We start from the raw sequence: 13573 nt of genomic DNA on the forward strand, positions 1-13573 counted from the left end.
GCTCCTGACATTACAAACACTTAAGTAGGATTCAAACAGCAGGGTGCACCAGTGTCATCGTACAAGCGGTTAAAATGAGCACGCTATCAGACATTTTCAAGTCAAACATGACAAAAATGAATTGTATTTTTTGTCATACTGAACAATGTCAGAAACAATGAAAAACTGAAATGAAATGTTTATTCAGTTCATCTTTGAGAACTGTGTCCCATTTATTAAAATACAAGTGATTGCTGAGGCTGTCTCCCAGTCCCTCTCACTATTTTGGGATTGTGTTACTTCCCATTCTTATAAGTCCAGCAATGACACTGATAGAAACTGTGAAATTGTCCATACAATGCTGTGAATTAAGTCTGTTTGCTTCTGAGTACAAGATGTCAGAGCATTCATGGTGTAAGTACAGGCATATTTGAATATGAGTATGAATTAAATATATCTTATTTCTGTGGCAGACATAGTGTAGCTAACCATTTTTAAACCGTTTTAAAAAGGCCTGACATGACGTAGTCTGTTGCAGCTCCATCGATGAGGCCGGTTCCATTACTGTGAACAAACCAGCAAGAAATGTTTTCTCCGTTCTTCACGTCTCTCCGAAAGTCTCTCTGCCAGCCTCTGTGGACCGAGACAGACATGTACACTAAATGCACATACAAAGCAGCATCCATTTATCCATTTAAGACACACATTGCATGCAAACTGTTCCCTACTGAGAGGGAACACTCTTCTCTGTATATGTGTGCAGTGTACCTGGTCACATTGAGCTCCTGGCCTTTCACAAACATGGTGGCGTCCGGTTTCTCTGGGACTTCACCTGGACGCAGGTCTGACACCTCATAGTCAATCCCATGGTAGAACTGACCTGGAGGACAAACCACCATTTAAAGTAAATAGAATTGTGAAATAAAATCATTCTGGCCTTGTATCCCTCCACCAGTGATAATTGTCTACTAAAGCATGAGCATTATTGTATCTATTAGATTATACTGTAATGTCAAAAAGATTGAAGGTCCTATATTTCTTTTTCATTAAAAAAAAAAGATTAAAAAGAACCATAAAATCTGACAAATACCAACGGGAAATTCCTCCTGGAGGAATAAACAAGGTTTTCGCAGGACAGTCAGGACCTGTGAGGTCATGTGAGGTCATGTCTTCATCTTATTTAAATCATGTTATTACTCGGTTTTTTTTTGCAATTTTAGTGCCTAACATAAGGAACATTTCCAGGTTAATTCAAAGCCAGAATAATAATTGTGTGGCCACTTGAGTGGAGAGCAACAAGCTGTAACTATTGATGTGATTGTCACCTTATATAGGTATGGCCTTTTTCACATCCAGCAGACACAACATCTGTCTCTTTAGCCGCTAAATGCTCCGCTTTGTTCACCATCTAGTTGCTAAGTGTGTTTGCTGCTGAGCAGGTCGGGTACAGTGGGTTTTTAGGGCTTTTGCACCGAAAACAGCTGCATGCAGCTTCTGAAATCGGTGACAGTGAACTAAAACAGTAAAGTTGCAGCCAGACAGCAGAACAATGAGCTAAAGCTCACAGTAAAGCTCTGTGAAGCTGAGGGGAGCCGCAGATTCAGGTGATAATTCTCTGTAGGTTTATAACGACGAGTGACCCCTTTCTCATTGTTTTCACATCGTCATTTGATCAATTGTTTCTATAAAAATATTGATTAAAGCCCCTTTAATGTCTTTCACTGATCTTGTTTTATTTTATGATATTTTTGCTAAGTGGAAGCAGGATGAGATGACGTTCTAGCTGGACCGGCACTGCAATGTGCAACGTTTACATTTTCATAATTATTATTTACAAAGTGTATTATGAAGTTAGGTACTCCTCTTAGCATGAATGTCACATCGGACCAATCCCCAACCTAGTGCCAAATATTATGTGGGCTGATTGGTGTCATTTTATTTATTTATTATTATCTTATTCTTTTTTTGTCTACTCTGAGGAGAACCACATTCAGAAATGCAAAACACATCACTTGTTTTGACCTGCTTTAAAACTTTAAACCATGCAATCTACTCTCTGATGTGTCATGTTGTACCTAGCAGGCCGTGAACAAACGGGGACAGGAGGTGGGTGTCCAGGGTGTAGAAACCCAAGTAGTCCCGGTGGTACGGGTGCTTCGCCCATACTTTGTGTAGCAGGACGACAAACTTGACCGAATCCTTTAGAGTTACTGTTAGGCTGCGATCCTTGGTCAAGAGAAGATCCACACTGCAGAAGAAATAAGGGGAGGGAGTTGACAATTATTTGTCCTGAACTGGATTTTTTATTTCATGTTACTCATGTGATGGTGCAGCCACTCACTTGGGTCCTTTGACAGAAGCTGTATCAGACCACAGCAGTTTGACCTGTTTGCCATCCTGGAGCACCAAGATGTCCTGAGTGCTCACCTCCAGCTTCAACCCCAGAGACTGATGGACGATGCCAAAACGCCAAAAATAGGTTTTAATTTTACCATCCGGGGGAATCTTCTTGTCTCCGATGATCTGGCCATTGACCAAGATACCTAAGGAAACAAATTGGGCTCACTGTTTAACTGCAGGGTATGATTTACTGGCACATATAAGAGAAGAGTTCTAAATCTTGTTCGACAGGGAGTATACATTTGAAGTAAAAAGTCAAGGGGTAAGCAAGTCCTGATGATAATCAGGACTCAGGGCTGACCTTGTTTCGGGTCCCTGACCAGGTTGAAAATGGTTCCTGGTTTGTCGTTGATGTTGAAGCACAGAGCGTCGTTCCTGTCAGGGAGCTCTATCAGGAAATGAGGATCTCCATCCACTGTAAGTGACACAGTTTAATGACACAGGCAATAAACAAAATGGATAGTTGTTTTTGACATAGTATTGGCTCAACATGGTGATGACAACATGTCAACAAGACAAAGAGTCTACTTCCATGCCAGCAGCTCTGTGAGGCTGTACGTAGGCACAGTGGTGCATTGAGCTAAACGCTAACGTAAGGACAATACTAACATGATGATGTGGGTCAGGTGACCATTTCTATCATGTTGTTACATGCTAACATTTGCTTATTAACGCTAAACTCATAGTACAGTTGAAGTTGATTGGAAAGTTTGAACTGACCAACATTGCCCTCCCCAGAGCCATGCAGCTACCATTTCTAAAAATGTACTTACCAAAGTATGTGGGTGTTGGTGCGCGAGAATACTGAACGGGTGAATGGCGATATGCTGGACAAGGGAACAAGAAAATTAAATTTGAAAGCGATTCAGTCATTCTACTTAATCTCATTAATAATTTGATGCTACATGGTAAAGAAACTAAAAACTGTCTTACAAACTCTTTCTGCCTGTTGTCTTTGCTCTGTCAAAAAAAACAGATGGAAAAACAAGTTAGTACATTGCACAGTTCAAACTGGAGCAGTTTATATATAGTTGAGTAAAGAGAAATGTTATGTTGAAGACATGAATCCCACTGTCAGTGCTGCTTGTAAATGTTTTGTAGAAAATCCTCTCGTTCCACCCTTACCTTCAGTCAGTTTGTCAGCGATGAGAGGGCTGTCTGTTCCGTCCTCAGTTTCAGGCTTGGTGACCACCATGGAGGTGAGAGGGGTGACAAAGCTGTAACGCAGAGACATGTCCAGGGCCTTGGCAGTGGCGTTGGAATTCTCCTGTGGGGAAGCAGTCTTGCTGCAAGAAGGAAATTATACTGAAGTTGCCACATATGACACTGGCATTCAGAAAACCACCATGAAAAACAAGATGTATCCAAGCATCAACAAAGATTGTAATGAGACCAATGTGAAATCAGGTTTTCAAAGCCAAAGCAATTCAGGTCTCAGCTTGAGTGAAATTACCCAAACTGACCTGTTCTGCAGTAGCTGCTGGATGGTGAGGTAAGCCCACAGACGCTCTGTGAAATCCCCAAAGATGTACTCTTCATTTGGATACATCACATCCCAATCCACAGCACTGGCCTGGCCCTGCACCTTGAAGTCCTCCTCATACTACAGGGGGGAGAAAAGATGATTTGTAAAAAAACAGAGTACAAACACACAACTTCGTTCCACCTCAGCATTGTCTCTAAATTTCTGCCATTTCCTTCTCCTCACCCCCTGAGCGAACACTTCCACCATGAAGTTATCCATGTCATTGTCGGTTAGTCGCCCGGCCACCACGATCTCTGAGCCGTTAAACAACTGGCTGAAGTGGTTAGTAGTCAGGGAGTCCACTGCGTTCTCAGGATAACGCAGGTCCACCTCCAAAAGCAGAGGGCTGGACACCTCCTCATAGAAACCCTGGAACAAATGTGTACACACATTGCATTACATGTATTTGTACCAAAAGTACTACATTTATGTTATAATCTGGTCAGAAATAGTGATTACATAATTGGAGAAGAATGTGACATAGCTGCTTCAAAAAAATAATAATCTTAGTATTGCTTAAAAAAGAGCCTGTACCTGAAGTTGAATGACCGCATCTGAACCCTCAAAGATTCTCCGAGCCACTCCCTTGTTTTGTCTGCTCATCACATCCAGGAAGGAGTAATCCACATCATTTCCAAATCCAAGACAGAACAGAGACATGTTTCCTCCGATAGCAGAACGAACATTCGCCTGGATATTCGGGATTCTAGACTCTCCTTCAAACGCACATACAACATGCAGACATTGAATGCTAAATAGAAAGCACATTTGTGCACAATGATACTGTATATCCTATGTACACACTCACCATCATTTGGCATCCCATCAGTCAGTAAAATAATCATATCGATGCTCCTCTCTGGGAGCTTCTTCTCCTTCCTGTCTTCGAGCAGCATGTTCACGGCTCTCAACAATGCATCATTAATATTGGTTGCTAGAAGGAAAACAAACAACAAATTGTAATATGTATAGAGAGTGTGAGAGTGTGAGAGTGTGTTTATCATTTAAGGAGTTAAGATGACATTTAGCATAAAAGCTAGTGTCACTTGTTTCTTTATTTACATCCATTATCCCGTATCTTTTTGACGTAAGCCATGCCTTCAGACACATTTTCCTTGGTTGCTTTGGTAAGTGAGTTCCTCCAAGATTCGATTCTGTTATCAAACTGAATGAGGGCAAAGTGGTCTTCCTCGTGGAGGTCTTTGAGGATGGCCAGCATTGCCTCTCGTGTCTACAAAGAGTTACAAGGTCAGAGGTCAAAATGTGTGCACATGAGCGCCAATATATCAGAAACGCATTAAACGTCTGAACAGTCTCTCACCTGTGCCATCTTTCCTCCACTCATTGATCCGCTCCTGTCAATCACAAATACCACATTCTTTGGGACTCTGGGCAGGTCAGGGGGAGCAAAGAAGTGCACAAAGTATCCGTTCACAATCTGAGGGGAGAGAATCAATAAAGAGCGGATATATACACGAAAGAATGACAAGGCAAAATCAGAATTGGAACCCCCCCCCCCCCCCAAAAAAGTATTTTATACAGAAACCCTGAGTGACTGAATTAATTCTGGTGATCCATTTTCTTTGTCTGATCTGAACTGTTACTAAATGTAATATTTCTTCCTGTGTGTTTTAATTTCTCCATGCACTCTAAACACAAGGCGCATATATTGACATGATTAAAATACATTGCTAGTCAAAATAAATACATGACAGTAATGTTAACAAACAATGTATGTATCTTTAGAGTGCATGGAGAAATTAAAGCTCACCTGAAAGGAAACACGAACGCTTTTAGTTTGATTTAAAAAAAGGGGTAGTAGAGGTGCATTTCAGCCTCATGTGGCAATCCTGCCACAACCTTTGCTTCTGTACTTTCATGTTGTTGGGTAATCTTATCACAGATTCATCGATTTATCAATTCATCAATCAACTCAGCCTGCAGACAAACAGCTTTGAAGTGAATCTGTATAGTTTTACATAATACAGTATTTTTTGACAGCTGACCTGAATGTCCCAGAGGCTCTTTGCTCGGTTCACGTCATACGTGATGACAAAATCTCCGTCGATGATTGTTCCATCACAATCTGAACACTTCCTCTGCTCCTCCATAGTTGGTGAGAAAGAGATGTGTGCCTGACAATGGGATACAATACGACCGGTTTAGCTGACTCTTAATTCTTGGGTTTGACATTTTATTGAATGTGAAGTAGTTTAAGTTGGGATTCAGGAACTGCTTGAATCAGAGACAACTTCTTTAAAGGCCTGTTGTATCGTGTACCTTGTTGTCTGTGATGGTCTTCACCACCAGAGGGAGCAGCTCATTGGAGAGGAAGGTTGCATGGGCATCCACATAAGAAATGCCCTTAGGCTCATAGATGTTTGTCACAATCTGTCTCCACACACACACACACACACACACACACACACACACACACACACACACACACACACACACACACACACACACACACACACACACACACACACACACACAGGTCATTTGTAAGGAAATCAGCTCATTTAGAATATCTGAAATCACCAAGAGACGGGTTTTGAACATGAATTTACCTGAAACTCCTGCACCGGTTGTTTGGGTTTAATTCGAGTCAGAATCTCGTACTGGCCCTTTTTCCTCTGAAGGAGCTCCTCGTAGGTCAGAATGAAAGTCACGTTACTTTTGGCTGCGATGTTGACAGACACTGAAAACTTCTCCATCTTTCTTCCAGAAGCCCTGTAATGAAACACAAACATCATTCACAGCCTCTAATGTTAAATAACCCATTTAGGATCTTTACTACAAGTCCATATAAATGTAGATACAGTTTGTTCCTTTGAACGTGTTTTTTATACTGTTTCCATCTTGACTGACTTACTTGACCAGTCCAGCAGTCTGTCCAGAGGAAACTGCCTTCTCATACTGTTTCTTGGCTTTCTCTTTCTCCTTCACCGCCCCAACATACGTCTGACCATCAATTTCCCTGTGAGGAACAAAGATGGAGAACGAAGTAAACTAACTGTATCAGCAAGAACAACCGTGACTGGAAAAGGAAGCAGGGATAAATACTGTGACACACAAATGGTCGAAATGCAAGTGTGAAAACGGACATGGTGAAGTTGGCGATGAAGGCGGTCTTGGGCAGATCCACTTCGAAGAAGATTTCCTGGGAGGCGTTTGCTTTGTTCAGAGCCTTGGAGGTCATGACGGTGTGGGCGAAACGAGACGTCACAGTGCAGTCCACTCTCACACTGAACACCTCCACCTGAGACAGAAAGAGAGGGAGGAATATGGACATATTGAAACTAGTGAATATGGAAAGCGCTTCACATACAGCATTTCTATAGAGTGAACTTCTGTAAGTTGTTTCAAACTGAATATTTTTTCGCAGCTGGTTCCAGTCCACAGCGTGATCGGTGCCAAAGTAAATGTTCTAAAAGACATTATGTCACTGATTCCACTTTGGGAGTGTTGTGACAGATGGGTGCTGTGTGCTCTCAGCAGGCATAGTGTGGATATTTCAAAACTAAACTCCCTTTCAACCGGTTTAGTTTTTCTAGTTTATCGTTTTTATCTTCAGAGTCTATTAACCTTTTCTTTTATTTGCAGCCTGAACAGTGTTGTTACGATCTGTTCAAAGATTACTGGAGTCAAACAGAAGGATCTGATTTCTTCCCCTGACCAACAAATCATGAGCAACGTATTGAACCTACCCGAGCCGATTTAACGTGAACTCTCATTGCTTCCTTCAGGATGTCGCTATGCTCTGTCTGCTTGTAAAAGTATCTTACAAAAATGTATAATACTAATAGTTTAATAAAGTATTTTATTCCCTCTGCGGTTTAATGCTTCTGTACAGCCACATTCATTTCTAGATTGTTTTCTTTTATTTATGTCGTTCTTACCTATTCTACGTATAGTTGTTTTGATGGCGTATATTACAGGTCATAGGTTTTGCAGTTGTTAGTTTGGTCATTAATAGTTCTTTCATCATCATCATTATCATCAATAGAGATTCACATTTTCTTACCATGGCCTCATTTGTGCTTCTTTTCTGTAACAAAAAACAACAATCAAAGAAAAATGAGATTCTTTTTAGAGACTAAAAATCTAAATGAAAATATAAAAATAGTCTTTCTCATTTTATTATGTAAGAAAACATAAAAAATAAGGATTTTCTGTCTGTTATTAGTTTCTGACAAGTACCTGCAATGATTTAGCAGCTCCTCTTGTCTCCTGAAATACAAACACGTTAGGGTGAACCAACATGGTACCAAGATATGAGAAAAAGAGACACATGAAACACAATCAGAAACACTTTACAATCTGGGCCACACATATACACAAAGAGGAGAAGTTAAAAGCAATAATGTGATATTTAAACAGAGCAGGATTTAAATTGCAAAGTAGTTCTGAAGGAGCACAGTTCAAAGAGATGATTGATAAGAAAACAGACTAATGGCTAAATCAAGAACCAGCAGATGCAATTAACACTTTACTGATTCAAGATAAGATTGGAGTGTGTGAAGGTACCTGCAGAGCTTCATGGTCCCCGGAGATGACCAGAGCCCCACGGGCCAGGCCAGGCAGCCCGAGGCAGGCGCTGCCCCACAGCAGCAGCAGTCCGACACCCTTTAGTCCAGACATGACCAAACTTCCACTGAACAGCGACTGACTTCACTGCTGAGAAAAAATACTCTCTGCCCAGAGGGAGGGACAAAAACGTATGTGTTGTCCAGGAGTATTGACCAACAGACCTGAGCTCAAAGGGCAGGAGGCCCCGATGTATGAACGTTGGTGCTTTTAAAGCTCAAAGAATCATCATTATACCTTAGTGATACCAAAATTGTTATTTAGTCGCCGTTAAATCCTAATACAAACACAGAACATTATGTCACACAGTTACTATGGCAGCTAGATATCTGTGTTGCTCCCCATTATTTGTAATAAAAAACAGTAAGTCTTGACTATATATGTTGTATATATTTAAATAGCTCTGTCAGAATAATCAACAGATACATTTGCTTAATTCACTCCTCACTTGGAGCTTTCCTCCTCTTCTGCTGGACTCTTTCACTAAACAGCCTGTGCTGTGTTGCTTCACGTGTGTGCGTATGCCATTTCCCACAAGCTGGCCAGCAAAGAGTGGATCACTGTAAGAAGTTCAGAGCGACTCTTGTATGTTTTATGAAGTTAGGCTATCCACAAAAATAAAAGTCCTGATTAATGGTAGATTTGGCCAGCAGGCATGGTGCATGTAGATGAATCAGACCATTGTGATCGGGGACATATTACCTTGACTACAGAGTGTCTTTGAAAGTCAATCTGCGACCACACTCAATATAAATGAACAACTTTCGGCTGCATATTTATAGTTCTTCCACTCTGACTCTAGCAAACAAACAATATTATTTTCCGACTTGAGCTGCGTGCCCCTACTGATGACGCTATATGTGCTTTTGTGCTTTATTGTGCTTGCAAACATAGATTAGCACTTTATTTCAACCATTATGATTGTGCTGCTGAAATAGAGGTCTTCCGGTTGACACGTTTATTTGATGAGGTTTCACATTTCCATGGAAATTAAAGTTGTTTTGTAGTTTACAACCGATAGAAAACATCACATTTCAATACAGGGGGAAATAATTTATTCAGGAAAAATGATCAGTTAGAAAAAAGAACAAATAAGCAAATGTTTCAATAAACCTTGTCAACCCTGATAAATACAATTTCACAACTCATTACAGATCAATAGTTCATGAACATTCATTCAGACCTAAGCCGATCTCCAAGTCTGATGCACTGTGTAAATTACAAAGTACAAAAACTGCTTACATAGCAGTAATATTAACACACTCTCCTACCATAACCTTAACCCATTTATCTCTCTTATTTAAAAAGATGATTCAGCTTCAACATTGACAGTGTGTTTTCCTCAGCGCTGTTGTTTTCTCCTGCAGTGTGTTTACTTGCTGAACACACTGGCTCCAGGAGCTTTGGCAGCAGCAGGCGGGCCCAAGGCCGTCTCTGTCCCCGTCCTCACACCGCTGAACACGGACGGAGCCACTTTGCCCATACGTTCTGAACACAGAGAGAGAGACACAGATATGAAAGGGTCAGAAAAACAGATGAATAAGCCAGGTGACTGCTCACCTTCGACAAGTTAAAACAATTCCTCTTGGGTATCATGAAGTGAAGTATGTGAGTAGCCCTCTACACATGTTAACATGTAAAACTACATTATCGCTCGAGTAGTATTCAAAAAGTTGTTTATTTGTATTCTTACCACACACACACACACACACACACACACACACACACACACACACACACACACACACACACACACACACACACACACACACACACACACACCACAGTGTAAACATATTCTGAAAGTCATACCCGTATTTTCAGCAATGTGTATTTAAAGTATCAGGTATAATGTCTTCTGTTGGTGTTAATTTAATTATGATTTTAATGTTCTATCTGGTCATGGTGGAAATAATTTAAACTAGCCTGTTTTATGTGTTATAAATGATAAAATGGCCCTATTTGTAAAACATTAATCTCCAAAGTAATATTAACTTTACCAGGCCTAAATGTAGCTGGTAGATAAATGTAAGTGGAACAGTAGGCTACTAGTAGCCGAGGCCATAGACGTATATACGTAGGCCTATATGTGGCCTATATGTAGCCAAGGCTACAAGGAAAGTAGGCTAGGCCAAAACTATACTGAAATAATTAATAATTAATTAAAGTAATATATTCACAACAACTGATTGTAAAACACGTTTTAAATCCACATCTCATTCCCTGGTGATCTGGTGGTTAGGATTCGGCGCTCTCACCGCCCGGGTTCGGTTCCCGGTCAGGAAACGTTACTTTATTCTCACTGATTCTGTATTCTATATATATCTGTAAAATTGACAGAAAAAAAGAAAGCCTGTTTCATTTCACAAATAAATTTAAAAAGAGCTAGCCTATGATGTCAAGTTGTTAATGATCAGCTCATCAAGCTTGTAAGGACAGTGTTGGTGTTCTTCTTCTTCAAAGACACTGGGGTTGGTAGATATTCAGTTACCATACTCTGCAAATCAGGAAACTGATCATGCCTTATTTACATCAGCATATTGTGGGGGATATCAAATTACTAACTCATCAATACATGTCGCCTCTACATAAATAAATGCTGAAATACATAAATAAATATAGTAATTATTTTTGTATATTTTAAAATTATTTTGTAAATTACAAAAATAAATATTTAAATAAATGTTGACATTAATACAGAAATGTTCTATAAAATACATAATTACATGACTAAACAAATGTTGGTAATCAATAGGGAATTAACTTACATTTCTTCATAATATGCATTTATGTTTATCAATGTATTAATTTCAGCTTTGATTTATCTAGCATTTTATTTATCAATTCAAATATAAAACATTTTGTGTTTATTTCTGTATTTATTTATTCATTTTGATGAATATTTTTTGTGACATATCCACCACATTACTCAATGTTAGTTAGAGTCTCTTCAGTTGTTAGTCGGACAGTTCAGTTATATTAAACGTGACATGTGAGGTCTACAGGCCAAGCAGGAATACAACAAAGAAAGATTACTGTTGTAAGGAGCCTAAATGTGTTTACAGATGTGGGCGTTAACATCTGATAAAGTGTTACATCACTTGTCTTGTTTTTCAGAAGAAGCGACAATGACAAAAAGCTTTACTCACCACACTCCGCCATGACCTCATAGGTCTTACTCTTGACCTCACCCTTCAGTCCCAGTTTACTGCGGGCTCCTTTCAGGTCCTCCTCCTTCATTGGGGGACGCTTCTTCTTCTTCACCTCGTTTGGCTGGAGGGAATTTAGAAAGATTAAGAGTGTTAAGGAGGAAATGCAGGAAAGTAAAGGGTGTTAACACTCTGTTCCATTTCTGTAAATAATCAAAACACCACATGTGACCAAACTTACCTGTGACATGGTGATTGAAGTTGGTGTAACGATTCCTCAGACTCCTCTTTCCAGTGTGCTGGATCCGCTGGTTGTTTTTCTAGTGTGTGTCTTTGTCTCCCAGCAAGCCTGCCATTATATATAGTGCTGGTCCAGACCCCTACCCTCCGTCCCACTCTGCCTGTTGTCAGTGTGTATTATTAGGTGTGACGTTAGGGGTACAGCTGGAACGGTTCTCCCATTTTTTACGATAAGCTTACAGGCCAACAGCTGACAATTCAGGAAACAACACAAGTGGCTGTCTGCCTCCTCCCCCCCCTGCCGACCCTTGTAGAGTTACCCCCTTTTTTAAATGTTGTTGTGGGACTTGGCAAAAAAAGGGAGTGTCCGCCTCCTTCCTGCAGCTCCTGTGACTCTGCCCAATGCTACAACTTGATTCAAGAGTAAATGTTTTTTTGGATGTTGTAAAAAACATTTCCTGGTAGTTAACACATGATCCAACAAAATGAAAGAAAACTAAGAAAACTATCCAACGTTTTTTAGAATTGATGTACTTAATCAGTGGTTCTCAACTTTTTTCGTGACCCCTAAATTGTTAAACATTTGATAAGATTTTTCTTGTTAGATAATATGATTAAGACCAGAATTCTATAGTGGCCAACTAGGCCTACGGTTGAGGAGATAGTCACTCTTACTCACATTGGGCTCACTTCTATAGTGAATTAAATAGTTTTTAAAAAACTATTCCGCATTTTTCTGGGGACCCCTGGGGGTCACATTATCTTATTTCGCCAGATGATGAGCACATTTGTGCTATTAATTAGTAAATTAGTTTTTCACTTTCTTGTGATGTATTTTAATGCATATTTTAGGACGACACCAGTAAGCAAACAGTTAAGGCAATAGGTCTACTGAGCAGTCAGAAAACTTGGCATCATAATCTCAATTTAAGGTGTTAACTGTGCGATGATGGGCAATCTGACTCACTATTTTAAATCTACAAACTGAGCGACACGGAGAGAATCTTAAAGCCTGCACACTCATTCAAGCAGCATCACAGTACCAGGATAGTCAATCTGAGGTTACAGCTGTCCTATCCTTACAATGTGAGAGTGTAGCCTCTGTTGTGACAAAGATTTCTAAATTTAGAGGAATGAAAAAGGCCACACTCCTCCTGTGTATGTGATTATTCCCACTCAATCGGGTAAAAGTTGCTATATTAGCCATCTGTATGTCTCACAATAAAACACATGTTTGCGCAGGTCCTTATTGCCCTTACAAATGCATGCTTAAGGTAATTAGCATCTCTGAGCATATATCTATCAGCCTCCTCCAGCAACTAAACTATGGTAGGCTACTACACCCTGTACTTGGGTATGGAGGAAAAACAACAAACACAACAACTTGTGTCAGGCAAATGGATGACTTCACAGCGTACAGTCAGAATAAGAAATGCAAACATTTTGAAGAGCTTCTGAAGTATGACCATGACGCCTGACGCTAAATGTGTGTCTTCCCTAAGACACAAGAGCCATAAGTACAAACTCAAGATCTACTTTTGGATCGTGACTGAAAGACTGTATTGGAATGATGTTGTGCCACACCAACTCACTTCACCTTCCCTGGTGGTCTAGTGGTTAGGATTCGGCGCTCTCACCGCCGCGGCCCGGTTCGATTCCCGGTCAGGGAACACTTTTCTGGTACAAACCA

At 40.3% G+C, this 13573-nt stretch overlaps 2 protein-coding genes and 1 non-coding gene across 3 annotated transcripts; 1 reads left to right on the forward strand and 2 right to left on the reverse strand.

The window, feature by feature from the left end:
- Positions 1-210: 210 nt before the first annotated feature.
- LOC115007679 (inter-alpha-trypsin inhibitor heavy chain H3-like) lies at positions 211-8548 on the reverse strand. Its single transcript, XM_029430615.1, has 22 exons — positions 8435-8548; positions 8108-8137; positions 7932-7955; positions 7012-7166; positions 6780-6884; positions 6475-6637; positions 6185-6295; positions 5911-6039; positions 5226-5342; positions 4967-5135; positions 4713-4838; positions 4439-4620; positions 4088-4273; positions 3843-3982; positions 3505-3665; positions 3313-3339; positions 3153-3206; positions 2681-2794; positions 2321-2522; positions 2055-2227; positions 748-859; positions 211-612 (listed from the first exon to the last, which is right to left on the reverse strand). Exons 1-22 carry the CDS (start codon positions 8546-8548, stop codon positions 474-476), a joined length of 2733 nt encoding a protein of 910 aa, XP_029286475.1. The 3' UTR covers positions 211-473.
- A 984-nt stretch (positions 8549-9532) lies between these two features.
- Positions 9533-12080, reverse strand: mustn1b (musculoskeletal, embryonic nuclear protein 1b). Its single transcript, XM_029430621.1, has 3 exons — positions 11885-12080; positions 11644-11767; positions 9533-9982 (listed from the first exon to the last, which is right to left on the reverse strand). The coding sequence occupies exons 1-3, from the start codon at positions 11891-11893 to the stop codon at positions 9867-9869; spliced, it is 249 nt and encodes an 82-aa protein (XP_029286481.1). The 5' UTR covers positions 11894-12080; the 3' UTR covers positions 9533-9866.
- A 1402-nt stretch (positions 12081-13482) lies between these two features.
- Positions 13483-13553, forward strand: trnae-cuc (transfer RNA glutamic acid (anticodon CUC)). The gene has a single exon. It is a non-coding gene; the product is annotated as a tRNA-Glu (tRNA).
- The last annotated feature ends 20 nt before the right edge of the window (positions 13554-13573 follow it).

Source organism: Cottoperca gobio, chromosome 5 (genome assembly GCF_900634415.1).
Source record: "Cottoperca gobio chromosome 5, fCotGob3.1, whole genome shotgun sequence".
Classification (NCBI taxonomy): Eukaryota; Metazoa; Chordata; class Actinopteri; order Perciformes; family Bovichtidae; genus Cottoperca; species Cottoperca gobio.

Coding starts and splice junctions, on each gene's coding strand:
- LOC115007679 (XM_029430615.1), bottom strand. CDS start 8,548: ATGTCTGGACTAAAGGGTGTCGGACTGCTGCTGCTGTGGGGCAGCGCC. Junction 7,956..8,107: donor GAGCTGCTAAATCATTGCAG/GTACTTGTCAGA, acceptor TTTTTGTTACAG/AAAAGAAGCACAAATGAGGC. Junction 3,983..4,087: donor TGGAAGTGTTCGCTCAGGGG/GTGAGGAGAAGG, acceptor TCCCCCCTGTAG/TATGAGGAGGACTTCAAGGT.
- mustn1b (XM_029430621.1), bottom strand. Junction 9,983..11,643: donor TGAGGTCATGGCGGAGTGTG/GTGAGTAAAGCT, acceptor CTCTGTGTTCAG/AACGTATGGGCAAAGTGGCT.